Raw genomic sequence first — 24,854 nt, 5'->3', positions numbered from 1 at the left:
TACTGATAACACAATGCAAATCAGGTGGTTTTTTTCCCCATAACACTCCACTGAAGATAGGTATTTCTTGAACAAATAGGTATTTTGTAAAATAACAGTGATAAAACTAAGTAATGGGCATCACAGGCTTCAATGTACTCAGCTCGCTCCAGAATTTTTTTTTTTTTTTTGGTGTCAAAGTTAGTGGCAAGCAAGCAGGTCTGCTGCTGAAACTCAGGGCTATTTATCCTGAGGCATTTGTTGAAGACATGTGGGGGTAGAGTCTTGCTGAGCTAATCCTGGTGGATTAGAATTTAGTATTTTGTCAGCAAGCAGAAGAAAAGACAAAATAAGTCTCAACTTCTCCAGAAACAAACAAACAAGAAGTAACAATCCTTTGAACTCAGTGGTAATATTAACATGAACAATTCCCTGAGAGTAATAATATTTTGCAGGGGACAGGATTTATGTTGCCTTTTCCTCTGCTTGCTGGCAATATGCCATGGTGGGATCCACCATTCTGTCTTTTAAGGGATGCTATTTACTAGAATAAACAAGAGTGAAGAGGTGTCACATCAGTTTTCCAGAGCACCACATCATCTTTGGGGGAAAGTGGAAACGGCTCCTGAGTACACACATCCTGAAAAAATTGAAATTGCTTCCTTCTTGCCCATGCACTTAGTTGCAGTGCAGATTTTAAAACCAGAAGCTAAATATTGTGAGGATGAAGATTCAAAAATAAACCAGGTCACTCTCCTTATGTTGGCTTCGTGCTACTGTGCAGAATTAAAAGGATGCATTTAAGCATGTGAATATATTGCCCTAGAGCACAAAGAAAGAGCAATTTCCTTAGTTTTCATGTCACTGATTTTTGATACACTTTTAGAATGCAAGTATATTGCATCCAAAAGTATGTCTAATTTCTGGCCAAAACATTTTAGGTCACATCTCACATAAGGAACAGGTACCAAATAGGTGCTAATCTTTAAGAATCAACATTCAGTACTGATCTTTTATTCTGTGTATCACAGCTCCTGTCTAGCTTCTTTTTTCCAGCCTATACCTTGATTTTTCTCTAATGTAGCAGCTTATTCTAGCCAAGGGTAAGTCAGTGTCTTATTGTGGAGAGATCTGCACAATGCCTGGTCCCTTCTTGGGTAATCTTTCTGTTTACATTCTGTTGAGCAGATTTTATTCTGTAGCCTGAATTTACCTAATCCCTTGCAACTGATTTCCAGAATGTCTTGCTGTTTGAGCAGAATTGTGAAAAACATACTGGAAACATTTATTTAATGATGCTTTTAAAGAAAAACACACATAGCAGTCTTCAGACAGTCCTTAAAAAAACTGTATATAGCACAGTTTTTTAAAGAAATCCACTGGCTTGTTCTTTTTATGTATCACCTGAACGATGTAGTAAAACCCAATACATTGTCCCATGCCTCGTATTCCTAAAGAGATAATACAGTGCTTTGAGTGCTCCAAAGCTCATCAGGTTCAGTACAAAAATTACAGAATGGACTCCCATACAGGCAGATGCTAAGCTAGCTTTAGTACTTTGTAACTATAGTAAAAAAAAAATCAATACACGTGGTAGAAATCACAAAACATTGCCCACAGTGAAATATATCAATTTTATTACAAGGCTATCAGGTCTAAATCCCATTGGAAATGAGTATCACTTTCCAACTCTATGCAGAATGGAAAAAAAAAAAAAAAGTTGAAATTCCTTAAGTGCCAAAGGAAACCTCAATTGCCAAATCCTAAAATACTACAGCTAAAAATAAGAACAGCAAGAGACAGTGCAATACCTTTTGAGAAAGTAAAATTTCCAATAGAAAATGTTCTGTTTTAATTTGAATAACCAGAACTGTACATAGATACTAGATGGGGCATTAGCAGTGTTTGTGTAATGGTTTTAATGCTTCTTACTTGTGGAAAGTGTTTCCCTGGCTATACTCTAAAATATCTATTTCTCCTTCATAAGTCTGCAGGACAGCAGTGTTTCAGAACTATTCTCTGCCTAACTACTGTACCCAGTCTCTGACTTCCTCTGCTGCCACCTACCAAAAGGCTCCTCTAGGCTCCCATGAAAAACTATTTCATAGGTTTTCCTGTTGTAGTAAGAATCCTTAATGTCATCCCCCTGCACCTTGTACATCCCATTTCCAACAGTTTGATCTTTTCATAACATACTGTGCTCCCCTTCTATACTGATGATGCTGATTCTGTGTCACCAATGATTTTAATTAGTTTTCTGCATCATCAGTCAAATAGCCCTTAAGGCACCATGTTAATAATATCGTTCCAAACCTATACTTTCTTTTTCATCTTACCTTTTATCAGACCTTAATCTCTCTGTCACTGCCTCCCATCCTACTGCTCCAAAACAGTTTGATTCTGATATCTTTCAGGTACATACTTGTTCTTCTTACCTTCATGTTCAACATAATTGTTACTGAAAACGGTGAGCAAATACTTATTCAGTTTTTGTAACTCAGAGAGACTGTGTTTAATTTCTATACTTTTCTCAACACAGTTTATTCCATTTCTTACTTTCCAATTTGTTTATCTAATTAAAGGCATTTTGTTAACTTACTGAGATGTTTAAATGGAAAATAGAATCCTTCAGAAAGATTGTGTTAAGAAACCAGTGAGCCAATTAAAAAAAAAAATCACAAAATACTCTGTAGTAATTGGAATGGCCAGAATACCAAGAAATAGAAATTAATACCTAAATCTAATTCAGTTGTTTTGTAATTGGGATCATAGCTACATGGGCTCATAGCTACTGGGCTGGAATCACTTCCAGTCCACTCATTTCCTCAATTTAATTTCCATCTTCCTGATAAGCAATTTTTTTTTTCAGTCTCTAAACTCATAATGTTCAAGAGGTTATAGCTATTGTACCTTCACTTAAAGCTCCAGTCAACAAAGCAAATAGAAATGATTATATAGTACTTTCAGTATCTGCTGTAAGGACTGAAAATTCTTATCTACACATTTTTTCCAAATAAGGTTTTAGACATTCCATAGGAAAAATGAAAGATTATAATGAATGAACAACTTCTACTAACTACCTATCTTTACTTTTCTATCTTAAAAATAAAAGCATTCTATACTATGCCATGAACTACAAATTCCTTTGCATGAGAAAGACTTACTGATCTCATTATTTCTCTGTTAAACTTTCATCACATTTAGTGACCAACTCTATCCTCAACAGTCAAAAAATGTTTCCATTACCAGCTAGCAATTAAGAGTATTCACAGGAACAGTGTTCTCACTGTATATATTACCTTACATCTTACAGAGAAAAATTACATTGTGGAGAATGATAGAAGTAGTGGTGCTATATTATAAAGGCAAGTGAATAAAAAAGCTACTGAATTAATAAGTGATCAAAAAGACTAATCAGGATGCTGCATAGAAATATTCAGATAGACTCCAATCATATCAACAATATGAAATATACTAATTAAAGGTGATTTTGGTAGTTAATACAGTGCTTCTCTTCCATGTTCATACCTTCTGAAGATATAATTGGAAACATCCTGCACTGCAAAGAGGAAGAACATCTATGACATTTCTTATTTTTTCTTTAACATATTCTGGGGGATTTCTTTGCTTTTGTTTTGTGATACGGTTGAACACATTTCACAGTCCCATTCTGCAGTATTTTCATTCATTCTTCTTCATATATAAGGAAAAAAAAAATCTATCCCATTCTCCCTTGTTTCTGTTAATACTGATGGTGCACACAAAATCTAAAATACATGAAAAATACACTCTAGTGTCATTAAGTCACAAGTCTTGAGACTTCCTGGGAAAAATAAAACGAAAAGCCAAGTGAAATGAAAAGTCAAAGGGGACTCCTTTTGCTTATAATGAAAAAAGAATAACAATCAAACAGGTGCAGGTGTTGCTGGCCATCTCACGACACAAGAGCTAGAAGTATGTCCTTTCTTGCCAAAGTTACTGGAAAATTCAAATGAAGTACTGAGGAATTTAAGCCACATAGTTTAACTAAAACCAAAGTAATATAGCCTAATCTAATTAGACTAGACTAGATTTGATCTCAACCAATTAAAACTATACCACAGTCTGACAGACAACTCTAGCTATATGTTTGTAATGGAAAAATGGTCAAAAATATTGAGCAAGATGCTGACATGTCATACATTGTCATACACTGTATTTTTTAAAATAAAGGCAACAAAAGATGTCCTTCAGTAACATATCAGACTCTGTTTGACCTTATGACAGACAATCTTTTTGTTGTTCCTAAGGTTATATGAAAGTTGGAGGTTATTTACACCACCAGAAAAAGAATGCTGAAAATATGAAACAATCTTCAATATCATGGAGAAGAAACATGAATGAGGTCAGAGGGGCCACCCAGACTGGCTGACAGCAGCTTACCAAATCAGAACAGCAAGAGCATTTGGACTTACAGATACTATACATAGAATATAAAATACTATATATTAAAACAATCAATCTGTGATAGATTTAGTAACAAAAGTATGTGATGTCTGCTGTAGGCAACTGTAAGAATTTCACAAGTGAAAAAGCTGTTTTTCTATCAGGGAAAAGAAGGATTGAAGAAAGCAGACTGTGCATTACATGTAAGTGGTTAGACAGTAAAATAATCATACAGGCTTCTGTAACCTTTCCCAAGCCATAACATTTTGCATAGTTACAAGGGAATGTCAAAAGCCAAAGGGATATAGACAATTTTGATGGGAAGAATGATACAGACCTCTCTGAATTTAATTCAGGTAGGGAGTAGGGGGAAAGGTATTTCATACAGTCCATCTAGCTGAAGAGAAGGCACACAGCTGTGTATGAGACACTATAGAAGATAGTTCAAATACTTCAACAACACAGACTTGAAAAGTAATCTGGCTGTTCTGGTGCCAGTGCGCCTTCTCAAGACCAACTGAGATAACTTAGAGGAAAATATATAATGAAGCATTGCAACAGACCAAAGTTATGACAAAGAACACAGGGGAGACAAAAGGTCAGAAGGATGAAATACAGAAAAAAAAAAAAAAAAAGCCAGCACGGATTCACCAAGTGCAAATTATGCTTGACAAACCTGATTGTCTTCTATGACAAAGTAACTTGCTTGGTTTATGTGGGGTGAATGGTGGACATTGTCAACCAGGATTTCTCCAAAGCTTTCAATACAGTTTCCCACAGCTTCCTCCCAGAGAAACTGATGCATTACAGCCTAGACAAGTTGGTGAGTAACTGGCTGACATGTGGCACCCAGGTGGGGGGTGATAAATAGCTCCTTTTCAAACTGGCAACCTGTCACAGGTGGGGTTCCCCAGGGATTGATATTGGGCCCAATGTTGTTTAATATCTTCATAAGTGATCTCGATGATGGAATCAAGTGTACTCTGATGAAGTTTGCTGATGATATCAAACTGAGTGGAGAAGTGGACACTTCGGAAAGGAGACCCACCCTGCAGGAAGACCTGGATAGGCTGGAAGAGTGGGCTAACAAGAACTTTATGAAGTTCAACAAAGACAAATGTAAGGTCTTGCACATGGGAAAAAAAAAAAATCCAGGAGTGCGAGTGCTACCTGACTAGGGAGGAGCTCTATGGAAAGGGACCTGGGGATCCTTGTGGACAACATGCGCAATATGAGTGAACAGTGTGCTGCTGTGGCAAAGCAAGCCAACAGGATGCTGGGTTGCATCAACAAGGGCATCACCAGCAGAGATAAAGAAGTCACTTATCCCCATCTACTCAGCACTTGACAGGCCACACCTGGAATACTGTGTTCAGTTTTGGTCCCCACTATACAAAAAAGCTGCAGACAGGCTGGAGAGGGTCCAGAGGAGGGCCACAAAGATGATCAAAGGACTGGGAAGCCTGCTATATCAGGAAAGGCTGAGAGAACTAGGTTGTTCAGCCTTGAGAAAAGAAGGCTCGGGGAGACTTTATCACCATGTTCCAGTATTTAAAGGGTGGCTACAAAGAGGATAGAGACTCCCTTTTTACAAGGAGTCATGTGGAAAAGATGAGGGGTAATGGGTGCAAGTTAGTCCTGGGGAGATTCCAATTGGACACAAGAGGAAAATTTTTTCACAATGAGAACAATCAGCCATTGGAATAACCTCCCCAGGGAAGTGGTGGATTCATCAACGCTGGACACTTTTAAGATGGTCTAGACTGTGCTTTTGCCAAGAAAGGTTGGACCAGATGATCCTTGATGTCTCTTCCAACCTGATATTCTATGATTCTGTGATTCAAGTAAATATTCAGAGAATGGCAGAATTAGCAAATTAGTCAGCAGGATCCATGATACATTCAGAGGGATTGTCCTGGACTCTTTCAAATGACTTTAGACTGGTGACTGAAATGTGAAAGGGAGCAGAGATGTGTAGGTATGGTTGAAAGGAATATTATTATCTAGACTGATGTCACCATTTATACTTGTAATTGCTTGTAGGTTTTATTTCATGCAAAGCAGACACTTGATTTTAGAGAGCAATTACTGAAGACAAATATTGGAATTTATGCTTCTACAAACATGGGGAAATGTAAAAGAAAGGATACAAGTGGGATAATAGCAAGAATACGTACATTATTTCAGAGGAGGAGAGAATAAGATAAGAGTAGTCTGGTATCCCTCAGGCAAAAATAAACACCTTTAGTAAGAACATGGGAAACACCTTATCCACAGTTAATCTCAAGGTGGTATTTAATACTCAGATAGATATTCTTGTTGGTTTACCAAAACAAGCAAGAAGCATTTAGTAGAACTAAAGTATCATGGGATGGTGATAGGCTTTATGGAACAATTTCATCTTCCTTTAGAGTGTTCACAACAAAAAGAAAAAAAAAAACAGTAATAAAGGAGTTCTGTGCATACTAAATATATATAGGAGCAAGTCTCCAAGACTGAAACTGAAAGTGCTAAACTCCTCAATCCTTGCAATAAAAATATATCTGTGTTGAGCTGACCCTGGGCCAGCAGTTAAGCATCCACACTGCCACTCAGTCCCCCACCCCTCTCCAGAGAGAATAGGAAGACTTTTGGGAACTGGAATCCCTTGGCAATTCTCCATCTAATGCATAGAGTGCACCAAACAGGAGTGAAACTGCTTCAAACTGTCAGTGTGATAACTGAACTCAGAGGTTTAGATGTTATATCTTCTTCCACTTATCCTTTAAATTTAAGAACACTGATGATACATTGATGATGAGCTGACACATAAATGTGCACACAGACATTTGCTCATTTAATTCACAGAACTTCTAAGCCTTGAATGATTGGAGGCCTGTGACGGACTGGGAAGGGTTGGACCACATGAGCTGGTCAATTAACGAAGGAAGAAAGTGGTGGAGGAAGTGATGAGAGACTAAATAAAATGGAAGTAAGAGTTCAGATAGACTGTGGAAGAACCTACAACTTCCAGACAATTTATTATTATTCACCTGTGATATTTTAATACAAAGTCTGGGAGAGGAGTTGCCAACTGATTTAGGAGACTAATTGCTCTAAGTTAAAAGCAGCATAACTGCCCTACTAGAAAAATAATGTTTTTCAGGTCATTTTCAGGAAACAGATAACAAACCTGGCATAGATCAAGAAATGTATACATATGAATTTCTGGTACCTCCTGGTACCTGTTTGCGGATGACACCAAGCTGAGTGGTGAGGTTGACACACCAGAAGGAAGGGATGTCATCCAAAGAGACCTGGACAGGCTGGAGAGGTGGGCCTGTGTGAACCTCATGAGGTTCAACAAGGCCAAGTGCAAGGTCCTGCACCTGAGTTGGGGTAATCCCCCGTATCAATACAGGCTGGGGGAAGAAAGGGTCGAGAGCAGCCCTGCCGAGAGGGACCTGGGGGTACTGATGGATGAAAAGCTAGACATGAGCCGGCAATGTGCGCTGGCAGCCCAGAAGGCCAACCGTACTCTGGGCTGCATCAGGAGGAGTGTGGCTAGCAGGTCGAGGGAGGTGATTCTGCCCCTCTACTCAGCTCTGGTGAGACCTCACCTGGAGTACTGCGTCCAGCTCTGGAGCCCTCAGCACAAGAAGGACATGGAACTGTTGGAACGGGTCCAGAGGAGGGCTACAAAAATGATCCGAGGGCTGGAGCACCTCTCCTATGAGGACAGGCTGAGAGAGTTGGGCTTGTTCAGTCTGGAGAAAAGGAGGCTACGGGGAGACCTGATTGCGGCCTTCCAGTACCTAAAGGGGGCCTATAGGAAAGATGGGGAACGTCTTTTTCATAGGGCCAGCTGTGTTAGGACAAGGGGAAATGGTTTTAAACTAGAACAGGGTAGGTTCAGGCTAGAGGTAAGGAAGAAATTTTTTACAATAAGAGTGGTAAAACACTGGAACAGGTTGCCCAGAGAGGTAGTGGAGGCCCCATCCCTGGAAACATTCAAGGCCAGGTTGGATGGGGCTCTGAGCAATCTGATCTAGTTAGCAGTGTCCCTGCTCACTGCAGGGCGGTTGGACTAGATGACCACTAGTGGTCCCTTCCAACCCTAAACATTCTATGATTCTATGATTCTATGATTCTACCTGTATAGTTGATGCTTCAATAGAGATTCCAATTCTCTCAGTAACAAGAATTAGAAGCAAACAAATACAGGGCAACCCATAAAGAAAGTGGAAAATAACAACAGTGAATGAACTCCTGTTCTCATACATATGAATAACTGTGGACTACTTGGACCACAACTACTGGTAGATTTGAAGCAGTCATACCACGCAGAATGGTTTGCAGAAAAAAACTGATGCATGCTGCGATGTGTTAAATCTTTCTCAAGCACATTATTTACTGAAGCTTTATTAAACTTCACTCTTGCTTTCATCTTTCCTGAAGTCCAGGACAATCATCTCTGACATTTTATTCCAGAGCTACAATATGAACCATTACTTAGGCATCTGAGATGCAAAAAGATTCTACAATCAAAAATACAGTATTTTGTACCATGCACTTTGCCAAGATCTCTTTTTGAGTTTCTAGATGACAGTGATATGTAGCATAGTCATGATGATTGTGAACTATTTTATCATTTGTAAAGTAAAAGGACAGTTAGTTAACAATATTAGAATTTAGGAATATAGAAGTATTCTATTAGCAATATGGACTGAAATGTAGTACCTTAAAAAATAACTCAAGTAATGCCAAGCCTAATCTCCGTAGTAGCTGCTGATGCTAACTGAATTCCCAAGATACAACAGATTACAGAAATGTATTTGTAGCAGCTGTATTTATTATCCTTTTTTTTTACTTTATCTTTGGTAATCACCATTAATCTCAAGAGAAGATGGACTGCATAGTTTTTAATAAGAAGATTTTCATATCTCCAATCAAAGAATTCTTATATTTCCAACACTTCACAGCAAAATATTAGGTACAGCTAGCTCCCCCTTTTAGATTACAAACCTTAATTTATCTGTTCCAGCTTTGTACCTCGAGATTCGAGCCATTGACAGGGGAACTGATAGGGTGTCTAGCCAGCGCTTCTCATATTTTGGTTCATTAGCTATGGGTGAAGAAGGTGATGATGGAGCCTGCACAGAATAAATGAGAATCAGTAAGTGCAGTTTATCAGACAATATAGTGAAAAAAAAATGCATATGCATCTCTGACTCTGCTTGTCTCAGAACTGAATAATCATAGCAATAAAACTATTCAAGAAACTCTGGATTTAGTAGATAAATAAAAAGAAGCATTCATGTAGAAAGGAATGCTAGTTATGTTGATATCATGCTTGTGACTTAATTTCAGTATTGCCTTAACATTAAAAATATTTATGTTTTTATTAATATTTATAACTGCCAATAAAAATAAAATAATTTTTAGTCATAAATGTTGTGAATTTTCTCTAAATGCAACATAAAATACATTTTTGGTTTAAATTAATTTGGTCTGTGCAACTCTTCTACATGTCTCAGACAATCATCAGAGAAAAAGACACAATATCCTAATGTAAAGACTACATTATATAATACAGGTTTCTTATTTGTGCATTGTGACTTTTATCCATAATGCTATTTAATAGTAGGTTTAAAATTCTGTTTTCTGTGTTATCACTATCCATATATGGACTGATGAATTTTGGAAGTTCATCTTTGAAGTCTTCCTTCAAATGCTTCTGCTAGAAAGGCAAGATTGTTGATACTATGTAAGCAGTAGAGGATGACAAGATATCAGAATAGTGAAAATATATAATTTTACAACCTACTCATTTCATGTAACTATGGCATACAAAAGAAAATAACCTTAAATCAAATGTGTGCAAATGCAAATTAAGTTAGGGGAATTAGCTTGGATATATAGCTATTGATAAAAGGGTCTACTCAAACCTAAACTAGAGCTTATATGCATACTGTTCAGCTTGCTCATATATCTAGCATCGTAAGTATTGCAACCAAATAGTGCATGAAGACACCAAGAATGGAACATGATAAAAAGAAAATATCTATGAAATTTTAAAAGTTCTCACAGAACCACTAGCACTAAAACATGCAGGAAACTACAGATAGATACACATCTTAGTCGATATACACTTGCACAATATGCAGTTTGTTCCTTGTGAAAGAATATGCATAGGTTTACATCATTGTACCAAAGGCTGAAAATACAGAACTATGCCAAAATTGTCAAAAAAAAGATGGTAGCTTGTTTTGTTTGCAAATGATTTTAAAATAGCGTTTACAGGCAAAAATCAATTAAATTAAAACAGATTAGAAAATGCTGGAAACCACTGCGCAGTGTACCAAGCCAGATTTATGAGCATGATTATAAGCTTAAAAAATGCTTATTAAATAAACAATAGAACAACCTAGGACGTTCTTATAGAATGCATAAAAATGATAAATTGAAAAGTTTTTATTGGTCTTATACCTCTGCACTACCATGACAGCTGAGCATTTCACTCTTTTACAAAGACAGCAATGCTATTTACAGAGAGGCAGCTGAGAAGGATTCACAAACATAGATATTTAGATCAAAGTTAGGCATTTGTGCTGTCTCTGAACCAAAATTATTCATCCCAGGTTGTACAGAGAACTTTCCAGTAGAGAAGGGAGTTGAAAGCTGGTTATTTTTATACAGGCTGTAAATACGCACCGAGTAGTACTTACAAAAGCAAACAAACCACAGAATGACCCAGCTTCAACTCTGTCATGCCCAGGTGTTCAAAAGCCATGAAACTTACTCAGAACAAAGAGCATTCTGGGAATTGTTCTATTTCTTTTTCTTGCTTGTAAGGATTTAGGGTTAATTCCCCCTCCCTCCCCCCCTCCCCCAAGCTCTTTCTTACAGTTTACTTCTTTAAAGAAATCAAAATAGTGAGTGTCACATTCTAACAGGATGACTGAGAGTTAGCGATTGAGGGTCACTTTTCTAGTAAACAAAAAATTTGGCTGGAGTTGGTAACACTACAGAATCTTTTAGACTGCAATCTCTTTGGGGAAAGGAATTTCATTTCGAGTATTTGCAATCCCTAGAACAATCCAGATTCCATTTGATTGAGATCTGGTGCTGTTGCAGTATGAATATTTCATAATCAAGTCCGTAGACTAATTCTGTTTTATAGAATTAGCCACAAAAGGTTAAGGTGTCTCTAAAGCTTAGTATAAATTTAATAATATCGTAGTGAAGAATCTGATGCATATTTTAGAATTCTGTACAAATTAAAATAACTGAAAGAACGACATGCAATCTGAAGTTGAAAATGATCAACATAATCTAATGTGCCTGTCTGGAAAGTGTAATGTCTAAGAATAAAGCAGAAGGTAGCTTATTACAGTCAGACATAAATGCTTGAATATGATCACTGAATTTAAATCCAAGAATCAGAAAATAAAGGAACATAAAAATTCCTGAAGCACCTTCACCTATTGTTCCCATTCTCTCAACTCGCAAGATACAGAAAACATCTAGACAATTTAAACATAAAACCCTGTCTTTTTCTTGTGGACTATTATCTTTACGTTTTTTAGCAGGCTGTTGAACAATATTCTGTAATATTCTAAGCATTTTAAGAACTTCTGGCAGAAAAAAAATTCATGAGTGGGTCACTCTGGCAATTCAATGCTTCTGTTTGGTCCGTTACACTTCAATCAAATGCTTTAGTAGGATACTAGTGTAAAGAAAGAATATCTCAATGTAAGTAAAGATCAGAATTTTAGAAAATCTACATCAAAGCTATTCATTAGATTCATGAATTGAAGAGGAAAAAGGGGCCAAAACCTGTTGGTCAAAATCTATTAACCCCAAAGTTATGATCCAACAGTACAGAAATATTCTTGCCAAAATGCTAAACTGCTACAACTGATGTAAATTTGTAAAGAAAATGTGGCTTCTTCAGACAATTTCAAAGTTTTTAGTTTTGAAAAGCACGCTAGAAAGAGTAATTTATTTTTTCCCCCCAGTTCTGGACTACTCATACTTACAGAAACCCTATTGCATCATCTGAACATTAATGACCAAGAACAGGGAAAGGATATGAAGAGGTCAAACTGGTTCAAGTTTCAAATGTCTGTTTCTTCCTAAGCCATATTCTACTGACCAGTTTATGGTAGAGCAGAAAGGTGGACTGACCCCTCTTCATCTTCTTGAGGACTAAAGAGAATATATATATATATATATATATATGGCCGTAAGACCATTGCACAGAAACAAAATACTATCATAGGACCAGCAGTTAACTTTGTTCAGTTTGCCCTATATGTATTAACACTTTAAGCTGAGACAGATTCTTTAATGTACCCCCTTCTAAACACATTGATAAAAATAAAAAACTGGGGAAGAAGCAAGTAAATACAACTTTTGCAAACAGAGGTCATGCCTCACAAATCTTTTAGAGTTGACTAAAACTGTTAATTAATACGAAAGAAACAATTGCTAAGGCATACTTGGGTTTCCAAAAACCTTTTGTCCCTCACAAAATTTTCTTAACTAATTTGCTGTGAAAGAAGGCAAAATCCTCACACAAATTAATAATTTGCTAAAATACAGCAAGCCAAACACAGCAGGTAAGCACCAGTTCTCACTGTGGAGGGGCACTATCAGAGGACCCTCACAGCTACATACGCTGTTTAGAATATTGCTTAGTGATCTTGACAAGATGGTGAACACCAGACTGACCAAGTTTATTACGCACAACAAGTAACGAAGAACGATATAAAGAAAACCAAACTGCAAACAGCTGCAGAAGGAGCTCATGATACTGATTGACTGAGAGATAAAAGGACTTCTAAAAATACAGTAGATAAACGTATAGTAATGCACATGAGGAATGACAATATTAACTTTCCCCATACTGTAATGGGATATGAACAGGCGATTAACACTCAAAAATAAGATCTTGCTGTTGTGGGAAAAGCAGATGTTGAAAGGAATGGAATGGTTTCCGTGCAAATAATGATTAAGTAACAAAGATTCATTAGAGTGGAAAAGAAGCAGCGAGGGGATTGTATGACAAAGGTATGTAAAAACATAATAAAAGAGAAAGGGATTAGGAAACAGTGGTTCACTTGCCCTTTCCATGTAAGAAGCAGGGGTATTGATTAGAGGTAACACACAATAGCATAAAAACAAAGAATGTATTTTTCCATGTAACAAACTAGCTCAGGAACCCCCTATGCCAGAAATCATTGGAGGTGCAGGAAATACACCCTATAAATAATTTACATATTTCTTTTATTCTTGTATTCTCTTGAGGGCACCTGCTGGGGACAAGCTATTTGGCTAGGTAGTCCGACCCAGCGCACTGAGCTGGCTGACCTTCAAGCCGTCTGTCTACTGAGCAGCTGCTGCTGCTCGTGTTGAAAACTCTCCACACCGTTCTGCCAAAGCACCTTTTATCCTCTGGTTCATTCCACACCTTTGGCTTTCTGCTGAGACCAACAATGTTGCCAATTAATGCCAATTTGTTTGTAACACCTGTCCATTAAGAAATGGACTGAACACAAAAACCTCATTTTTGACAGAACACTGAACAGGGATCAGGTTGTAATGACACATTATCACTGCCCACCTGGGACAACTGTGTACTGTTGACCTGGAGAAGGGTCTGATTCTGTATTCCATTAGCAAACATTGCCCTGTGGAGGACATGTAGGCAAGTGCTTTATTGCTTTTTTGAACAACTACATAATAACTCATTATGGGGCAACCAAGAAGTCTTCCCATAAGTAGAATGAGTCCCAAAAGTCCTCCACTAAGTGAGAGACGTAATCAGATATGTCTCTATAATTAAGTTTCCACTAAGAACATAAGAAGGAAGGCAAAAGATCACAGCTGGCTGGGATTGTCAATTTTTCATCTTTTTGTGACATACGATTTGCAGAGCTTGGGAAACTCAGTTATTTTACCTTACTTTTTTTTAGACTGTAAGTGATTCTAAATCTCTGCAAAAAAATGTCATGTCCTCAGAAGGAAGTGTTTCTGAATTGTCCCTAGTAATTTAATTTGCAGTTTCTGCTAGGGTTGCACCTTGAAAGCAGTCACAGTGATATTTTAGGTTGACATAAAGCTTTTTTGTTAAACGTGAGCTTCAGGCAGGTTGAAGCTGGGTTAATTCACTTTCGGAGTCAGAAATATGCAGGGTCATATTGATCAGCATGCTTAAACTTGCTTTGAAATATACTTATCACCTCATATTAAAAATACTATCTGGTTTGCAGAAAGACAGAAGACTTACCTTTGTTCTGTAAGAGTTTGATTTTCTATCAAAACTCCTTAATTTCTGCGGTTATTTGCTAAATTGCATGTTTGAGGGTTTCAAAAGATTAGTAAGATATACACTTGTAAACTTAACTTTAAATTAATTTATTTTTATTTAGATGAATTAAAAAATTTAATTAATTGTTATTTTGGTGAAGATTGAAAGGTAAAACAATCTAAAAGGAAATAAAAGGTTAGCAAATGTGGTAACCATCTACAAGGGCCAGAAAGAAGATCTGGGGAACTACAGGCCTGTTAGTCTGATCTTGGTGCTGGGGAAGGTTACGGAGCAGATATTCTTGAGGGCCATTACATGGCATTTACAGGACAATCAGGTGATCAGGCCCAGTCAGCATGGGTTCATGAAAGGCAGGTCCTGTGTGACCAACCTGATCTCCTTCTATGACAAGGGGACTTGTTTAGTGGATGAGGGAAAGACTGTGCATGTTGTATACCTAGACTTTAGTAAAGTTTTTGACACCATTTCCCACAGCATTCTGCTTGAGAAACTGGCTGCTCATGGCTTGGACAGGCGTACTCTTTGCTAGGTAAAAAACTGGCTGGATGGCCAAGACCAAAGCTTTGTGGTGAATGGAGTTAAATCCAGTTTGCAGCTGGTCATGAGTGGTGTTCACCTAGGGCACAGTATTGGGACCAGCTCTATTTAACATATTTATCGATGATCTGGACAAGGGGATTGAGTGCACCCACAGTAAGTTTGCAGACGACACCAAATTGTGCAGGAGTGTTGATCTGTCAGAGGGCAGGAAGGCTTTACAAAGGGATCTGGACAGGCTGGATTGATGGGCCGAGGCCAATTGTATGAGGTTCAACAAGGCCAAGTGCCGGGTCCTGCACTTGGGTCACAACAACACCATGCAACGCTACAGGCATTGGAAAGCTGCACAGCAGAAAAGGGCCTGGTGGTGTTGATTGACAGCCAGCTGAATATGAGCCAGCAGTGTGCCCAGGTGGCCAAGTCCTGGCTTGTATCAGAAATAGTGTGGCCAGCAGGATGAGGGAAGTGATCATGCCCCTGTATTCAGCACTGATGAGGCCACACCTCAAATGCTGTGTTCAGTTTTGGGTCCCTCACTACAAGAAAGACATTGAGGTGCTGGAGTGTGTCCAGAGAAGGGCAACGAAGCTGGTGAGGGGTCTGGAGCACAAGTCCTGTGAGGAGCGGCTGAGGGAACTGGAGTTGTTTAGTCTGGAGGAGGCTGAGGGGAGACCTTATCATCCTCTACAACTACCTGACAGGAGGGTGTAGCGAGGTGGGGGTTGATGTCTTCTTCCAAGTAATAAGCAATAGGATGAGAGGAAATGGCCTCAAATTGCACCAGGGGAGGTTCAGATTGCATATCAAGAAAAATTTGTTCACCAGAACGGTTGTCAAGCATTGGAACTGGCTGCCCAGGGAAGTGGTTGAGACCCCATGTGCATATGTGGTGCTTAGGGACATAGTTTAATGGTGGACTTGGAGTGTTAGGTTAATGGTTGGACTTGATGATATTAAAGGTCTTTTCCAATCAAAATGATTCTATGATTCTACCATTCCATGAAATAAGAATCAAGTGTGATACCCATTAGGAAAAGAATATAACCTTTTACTGATCATTCGGGATTTATCCATTTTTTGCTTTAAAGGATTTATTATTTGTTAAACTCTTGAGCCTATTCTGTATGTTGGTATTTCTACCAAGCACATGTATATCATAGAATCATAGAATCATAGAGTGTTTTGAGTTGGAAGGGACCCCTAGAGGTCAACTAGGCCAACCCCCCTGCAGTGAGCAGGGACACTGCTAACTAGATCAGGTTGCTCAGAGCCCCATCCAACCTGGCCTTGAATGCTTCCAGGGATGGGGCCTCCACTACATCTCTGGGCAACCTGTGCCAGTGTTTCACCACCCTCATTGTAAAGAATGTCTTCCTTATATCTAGTCTAAACCTACCCTGTTTTAGTTTAAAACCATTACCCCTTGTCCTGTCACAGCTGGCCCTACTAAAAAGATTTTCTTTCCTATAGACCCCCTTTAGGTACTGAAAGGCTGCAATCAGGTCTCCCCGCAGCCTTCTTTTCTCCAGGCTGAACAAGCCCAACTCTCTCAGCCTGTCCTCATAGGAGAGGTGCTCCAGCCCTCAGGTCATTTTTGTAGCCCTCCTCTGGACCCACTCCAAAAGGTCCATGTCCTTCTTGTGCTGAGGGCTCCAGAGCTGGACGCAGTATTCCCCCCAGCCTGGACTGATACTGGGGGTTACCCCAACCCAGGTGCAGGAGGACCTTGCACTTGGCTTTGTTGAACCTCATGAGGTTCACACAGGCCCACATCTCCAGCTTGTCCAGGTCTCTCTGGATGACATCCCGTCCTTCTGGTGTGTCAACTGCACCACTCAGCTTGGTGTCATCCACAGACTTGCTGAGGGTGCACTCAATCTTGCTGTCTAAGTCATTGATGAAAACGTTAAACAGCACTGGTCCCAGTATGGACCCCTGAGGGACACCACTCATCACCGGTCTCCATCCGGACATCGAGCCATTGACCACTACCCTCTGGATGCGACCATCCAGCCAGTTCCTTATCCACTGAACAGTCCACCCATCAAATCCATAGCTCTCCAATTTAGAGAGAAGGATGTTGTGGGGGACCGTGTCAAAGGCTTTGCAGAAGTCCAGATAGATGACATCCATTGGTTTTCCTTTGTCTTTGTTGATACTGGTTCAGAAAGAGATGATTATCATGATATTATTTATGTCTCAAGGTATTTCTGCTATTTCTGCTTTTATGAGCATTGCTGAGAATTTCTGAGTAGAATATAAAATATTTCTCTATAAAATATGTATATGAAAATTGTAGCAACATTAATGCATTTGATGTGTATATATTGAATATTTTCCTAGTTAAAACAACTCTGAGGTTGAAATCATAGAATATCTCAAGCTGGAAGTGAACCATCAGGATCACTGAGTCCAAGTCCCTGCCCCTCGCAGGACTACCTAAAACTAAATTGTATGACTAAGAGCATTGTCCAGATGGTCCTTGAACTCTGAAATACAAAAAAAATGGCTTAATCTATAACTGAAAACTTCGGCCAACAAATTTTAATGGATTTTGGTAAAAACTTCTAGGTTAGTAAATACTATCTTAACATCTTTTTGGTGGAAACTGGGGTGCATCTCGGCAAAACACCATTAATAAAAATATCACAGCATACTCAAAAGAAAGCCCTCAATATAATATGCTTTTCAAAGTAGGCAGATTTGTGTTACACTGATTTTGGAGGAAGAGAATTTGAGTTACAAATTTCTTGCAACAGCACCGGCAACCATTCAGCTCACAGTGAACTGGATGAGCTCTCTCCATAGTCAGGTCTGTGACTGAAACATATGTATATCTTGTGTGTATATATAATATATGTATTTATACATATATAGGTAGGATTAGCTTTCAGTGGGTCAATGAACTGATCTGACCAATATATGGCTGAGCATTTGCTAATACTTATTGCAGGGACTGACAGGAAACAGAGGCTGTAGACTGGTTGTGGAAGAAAATGAGACTGATCCATTTAGCAGGAAAAGAGTCTTTCATTAGCTTACCTTAATCGTGGAACAACACAATTAACAAGTGTTCAGCCAGGAGTAGAGACATGAGTGAAACTCTTGTGATGCCCAGCTAAAGAAACACATTATTGAGATATCTACTGTAAATAGGAGTCAATTAGAGCGTTCGACTTGTCTCAGAATTCAGAGGGATTTAATGACGATATCAAAATACCTGTGCATTCCTTTGATGCACAATCAATTCAGGAGTGGGTCTGTGTTTATTTATTTTTAATGGAATTCTTAGATGCAGGTGCACAATTCTGTGACAGCTTTAAGGAGACAGTAATTACCTGGTAAAGTATGCATAACCAAATAATTTAATAGATAAAGGCTTCTATACAGGATACAAGCTCTTCCAGACAAAGTAACGATTTGGACAAGTAATTCGATGTCTTTAAAATTCAGTGAAAGCAGCAACTTTTAATTACACAGCTCTAGTCTACATTATTTTAATTGTCAGGCATTGTTTGTTTGAACGGGAGGAAGGTGAAACAGCATGCGGAACAATGATACTACCCCTCCTTTCTATCACAGAAAAGAAACACTGTTTTAATTCTAATGCTGCATCACATGCATGGTTTTGAAGATTAATGTCTGCTCATGAAGATATTTAATGCTGTTTAATTAATGGATGGTTTTGCAGACACTGAGCACCTATATGTGGTGTTCACATGGAGAGTGTGTATAGCAATACGTGTTAGGGACTTACACTGCCTTATTCACTGCAGCAGCTATACATTTAAATCAATGGGATTACTATCCTACTGGTAAGGAACAAATTAAAAACCTTTCAATTACATAAGTTTCTCTAGAAGTGATTTACAATGGAAATATTAATGAATATTTCATTACAGCTGTGCTGCTAGGTGCTATTACATTATTATTTTTTTAATGAGCCAATAAGGTACAAGCCCGACTAAGATATTTTTAGAGAATACATATGGACTATTTGACAGAATCTTGCACCTTTTCCTTTAATTTGTTTCCCTCGGGCTAGTATGTAATTGGTTCCTGAGTAACCTCAACAACCTTGCCTGGAACACCTTTCCAGATATATTCTTCCTTTGGGCGGTAGGGGACAGGGGCCAGAGTAGTTTATATTAAATCTCAGCACAAAAAGCAGGAAGTAATTATGACTCTTTCCAAACTATAACAGCAATCAGAAATCAAACCCCAACATTAAAGGTATATAAGGAAAAGAGTAGAACAAAAGATAATATTGAGATTAGTATGGTGTTACACTGTAAATGCAAGTGTACCCAAACTTCAGCTGTTACAGACAAATTTTGGCAGTCTTTCATACCCCCAAATGGGGTGTGCTACCCTTGCTTAGAAAAATTAGCTCAAGGTTAGGGAAATTCTTTGAACTCTATGCAGTCTGCACATCCCTCAGGATAGTTCTGAGCCGTGATTCCTGCTTGTGTCACTAACCAGGTGCTCAGTAAGTGTCAATTTCTTGCAGCAACTTGTGGAGCAACAGTGGATGCAGTTTTGTGAGAGAACTTATTGCCTCAGTTTTACTATCATTTTTCACTATAAGCCATTGATAGCAAGCACCTGAACTGCTGGAGTTAATCTATGATAACATCAAATCTAAAAACAGGTCATCACTGTATGCCTCTCTGTTTCCACTCTGATCATTACCAGGGCCTGGTATTTGGAACAGTAACCAAACACTAACTGGGGCAAGAGTAGATGCATCTAGTCTACTTTAAAAACAAAAAAAGAAAAAGAAAAAAGCTTGCTTTGATTTTTTCTAACACTTCATCTTCCTCATTTAGTCTTCAACCTCATGAATGCTCCCACATGTATTTCCCTCTAACCAAGGACTTCTGATACTCCCTGCTAATACACATGAAAGACAGCTGCTCTTTCTGTTCACCTTGTTGGCAACAGGTGAGGAATGGTCATGATTTCGTTTACTCATACAACAGAGTTTCAAATTTCTAACTTCTCTTTACTATCTAGCTCTGACCTGCAGTAGTCCATTTTGCACCTTTGTAGTCATAGGCAGGAGAACAGATAATAAGAGAAAAAAGAGAGATTATTTTGTCCAAGAATCAAAAGCAAATTTAATTCCTCCACAGCTCTCATTCTGCACTCCTGAGTATCACAGGCCAAACAGAAGAGCATCATTCATTAATAAATAACATCGCTTCCCAAACCTCCTTTTTCTGTCTGTGCAAATGAAAGATACTCAATGCACTCGGTACAACCTATAGAGCAATACAACTCTTCCTACAGCAGATTCCTGGTTACTAGTCAGATGAATTGCTCCCTTCAATCCATCAAGTAAGCAAAGGGACTCAAAATATTTTAATCACAAGTGTAATAAAAAAAAAGGAAACATAAGAATAAAGAAAAAAATCCCATTTTCTATCAGAAATTATTAAAAAAGTAATAAATTGGGCTTTATCTCCTAAGCTATTTTCTTTTTGCTTCTGCTGCAAACTAAAATGAACAGACTCATAAGAACCGTAAGAAACAATGCATTTGCATGGAAGGGCTGTGTATGGGAAAAAATACGTATAATTAAAAAATGAAACCATGCAGGTTACTGTTTCCTACTTGGCATATTAGTTCTGTTGTGATCCTGCTGCACTTTTTTCTGAAAGATAAAGAACAAAGCCATAATCTTTTATCTGACCTTTCTTGGTCTTTGACTTCTTTTCCAGTGGAAACAGACTTGTATTTAGGCCAGCCCCACTTAAAAAATTGAAACCACCTTCTTTGACAATGTGTGAATATCAGATTAATTTTCAGTGTTTCAAGTGAATACTTCAAAAAATAGTACTAGATGTCATAAAGCAGCAAATATTGTTCAGTGTTCATTTACTTAGCAGTTAGTAAGACTTTCTTTGTGTTTTTAATGCCATATTTCCTTTCACCAGCTTTCGTTAAGGCTCTAAGTTAAAAAAATTAAATCCTAAAACAATATTTGACTTAAACTTTACTGGGAAATTAAACACGTTTAATTTCTATGCAGAAGAAATGACCAACCTGATCAATCAAATGTTAAATACCAGAAGCAATAAGTCTGCTGAAAGGATTAGCAGTGACAGTGGGGATCAATACAACTAAAAGATAAGACTTTTAAAGATACCTTTATTCACTTCATTAATGTCATAGTGAAAGTCCCAATCAACTCTCAACTCAATCAGAACTAGAAAAACATGGTAATTTTGAGCAGCTAAATCTAAAATAAACAATTTCAATACTCAATATCAAAAAAATTCCTTAATAATTCTATAGTAGTGGAGTAGGAAGGTGTTATTTAATAGGCTTTCTTCTATTACTATGATTTCTGAGAGGTGTAATCAGGAATAGAAAATTTGGAATATTTTTTACTGTAGGTGGAAAGGGGACAGTCACTTCATATTTTATTAACTGAGAAAAGGGAGTACACTTACATGCATTGTGTTTATCTCATTTCATAAAGGTCCTCAGCACAGCAACAGTCCAAAATATTTAGGTGTAGCTGCTGTGTTCATCTATTTCAAGTTTCTCTTTAGCAAATAAATGGAAGACATGGTGAAGATTACTTTCATGAGAGTAACCAGCACTGTACCTCTGAGCTATTTTTTGTTATTTATTACATTAACTACATTTTATGCACCTACATTACTAAATGATACACTGAATTGGAAGTCAATTTAAAGTTACATTGCTTTCATATTCCGTGAGAAAATTATGGATTTTCAGATCAAGAGTTGGCAGAGTCTATTGGTATCACATGCTAAACTATTCTAATAGGAAAGGTATTGGTCTGAAATCCTGAAACTTTTCTTCTTTGAAGTGAGATACAGGATGAAGAAAATGAAGAATAAAATAAAACTTAAGAACTATCAATAGTGTGTTTATACTGAATTGGAAGACACTACAGGTACATTAAAAAGATAAATCTATTGACGCTTTCAGATGTAGGGCATCAATTCAATCTCAATTCAATGGTCTGGTGACACACTCCACTAAAGTATCTATCAGAATGGCTTTTACTCTCAATAGCAGGGTGTCCACCCCCCTGTCTTGGATTCTCTTCCCTTTTGGCCTTTACACACTTGGGATTGAGTCATATCATTCTCTCACTCTGGAACCAGGACTACTACAGACATTAAAGATTTAGCATCTTACTGGTCACACCAAGAGCTGAGCATCTGTATTTTTTCTTTTTTAAAAACTGCACTTGGTGATGAAGTAGGAAACGTCTTTTTTAAAAACTTTTTAATTTAACAGATGAAACAAAGCCACCAAGGAAAAAAAACATTTTAAAGCAATTTAGAAAATTTTAAGTGCCTGTTTAGTTTCATTTAACCAACTAAACTAAACATACACTATCAAAATTAAATTAGAGTTCTTAAATTACATGAACACACAGAAAATCATGATTTACTGTAGTCTCACTTCATTTATTAGAACATCACTTTTAGACAACTCAGGGAAGCTGGATTTTCAAACAAATGAAAACCTACCACATTCTCCCTTTGCATTGTAACTATTATATTATTCAATGGTGTCTTAAACAGGAATTTTTCACCCCCAGTTTCTCCAGAGAGCTGGCCTGGACATCTAGGATATTTGGATATCTAGGAGAATACCTCTATGGTATTTGCTTCCTTGTTTTGTAGTTAGAATCCTTCAGGTAAACAACCTGTAATCACTACCCTAGAGACCACCTCTTCTGAATGTTTTATGTTCCCCTCTGAAACTTCGCATTGTTTCATAAACCACTTACAAGATACAGATGAATGTATCAGCCCCTACCAATCCCTATGGTATCTGTCACAGTGCCCTAGCACAAAATACTTAGGTGTGAAAAGAGCACTTCAGCTCATTTCTCTGTGTTCTGGAGAACCCTGTTAAAGTGCTATACTGCAAACTGCTCTGATATCATAGGGAGGATGTATATAAATCCTGAAGATGATATCACGTCACATATAACAGATGCTTCACAGCAGAGATGATAAAGATATATCTAACAGAGGCAACCTAGCACCAGAACTGAAAATGGTATAATATTACGCAGAAGCAGCTTGATGTTAACATGGTTAAACTACCGTCTATATGATACAAGCTAGTATCACGACCACATGTTCTATTGTGTCACGTGAATGCTACAGCCTGAGTACAGCATTAGCTCAAGCACCCCTATGTTATTGTTTTTCAGAACAGACATGCAGAATGACAACTTGGTAAAACTGGCGTAATGGTAATTCCTCACCTCTCATTCCTGTCCTGGCCTTTACATTGAGCGCTTTTTGGAGCACCATTTCCACTCATAAATATATGTTCATTCTCTAATATGGCATGGATCTGACTGTGGTTAGATTGTTCAACACAAACTCGCAAGACACAATATTCAAAGTGAGTCAGATCTCCCCTACCAAGGTCACATTAAAAGGGGATTTAAATATCCTGAGCCTTACTGGGCAATATCATTATAGGAAATGTCAGTCCTACTCATCCTTTACCATAAAAATGAAAATATCTAATTTAAAAAAGTAGAAGCACTCACTAGCTGGTAGTTGAAACATATTTATAACCGCTTCTGAAGATCTGATCACAGCTCAGTTACGCTCACAGCTTCACTTGACAAAAGTTTGACCACGCACCTCCAGTGGACCATCTCAAAAGCCAGTCCCTCCTGCTCAGACTATTTTAGAACCTTGCTTTTGCATTTCACAATAGAAATCTGGAGATTTTTCATTTTGTTTCCTATGAAGGGAGATCATGAGTTTTTTACTAGGCTGGATATAGGGTAGATTGTTTAGCTTTATTTCACTTCTAGGTCATAGTGTCTGGTGCCTACATAGCTCCTCATGTGACTTTATGTCAAGCTTCAGAAAAATTAAGTGCCGTAAAAAAGCAAGTACCTTAGCATTCCCCTTTTATTTACTTCCTGGTTTTCCACTTATATACATATACAGAGTCTTTTGTGTGCTACGTTGCATTCAAGGGAACATTCAAGGCCAGGTTGGACGGAGCTCTGAGCAACCTGATCTGGTTAATGGTGTCCCTGCTCGCTGCAGGGGGGTTGGACTAGATGACCTCTAAAGGTCCCTTCCAACCCAAACCATTCTATGATTCTATGAAACGAACTCCAAATTGAACTCTGTTACAAGTCTACAAAACTCCAAGCCACTTATTTATGCTTTTATAATACGCAGAATTCAAAGGGTGCAATTCCCACAGTACAGTCATAATGATTATTGAAAGTTATTAGGGCACACTCATTCTAGCACTTATTAGACATTAATTTACTAAAACATGTGAATGCAATCACAGGCAATCATCTGACCACAGCCCTCTTCCTACAATGTAAGGTCTTTGCAGAATGGACTTTGTTTGTCTGCAGAGCACCTGGTAGACAGGCATTGCAGAATGCTGGACCCTGAAGACAGATTGGGGTTCTTTAGTAAGACAACAATAAAAAGTAAATAAAGGTAATAATTATCTGGATCATTAAAAACAAATAAACATGACACCTTCTGTATCTATGCTCAGATTGGACACCAAGCACTGAGGGGCTGGTATCAGCACAGAAAAGCAT

At 38.0% G+C, this 24,854-nt stretch overlaps 1 protein-coding gene across 1 annotated transcript in view; it reads right to left on the bottom strand.

Annotated features, from left to right (window-relative positions):
- Positions 1 to 24,854, bottom strand: part of SNTG2 (syntrophin gamma 2) — a 185,131-nt gene that overhangs the window by 72,160 nt on the left and 88,117 nt on the right. The window contains exon 11 of the mRNA XM_035889921.1: positions 9,409 to 9,536. Coding sequence (XP_035745814.1) covers positions 9,409 to 9,536 — 128 coding nt within the window. The remainder of the gene's footprint in view (positions 1 to 9,408; positions 9,537 to 24,854) is intronic.

This window comes from Egretta garzetta, unplaced genomic scaffold (genome assembly GCF_000687185.1).
Source record: "Egretta garzetta isolate BGI_Z169 unplaced genomic scaffold, ASM68718v1 scaffold62, whole genome shotgun sequence".
Classification (NCBI taxonomy): domain Eukaryota; kingdom Metazoa; phylum Chordata; class Aves; order Pelecaniformes; family Ardeidae; genus Egretta; species Egretta garzetta.
The sequence above is the reverse complement of the archived record's forward strand: the minus strand, read 5'-3'. Positions and strand labels throughout refer to the sequence as shown.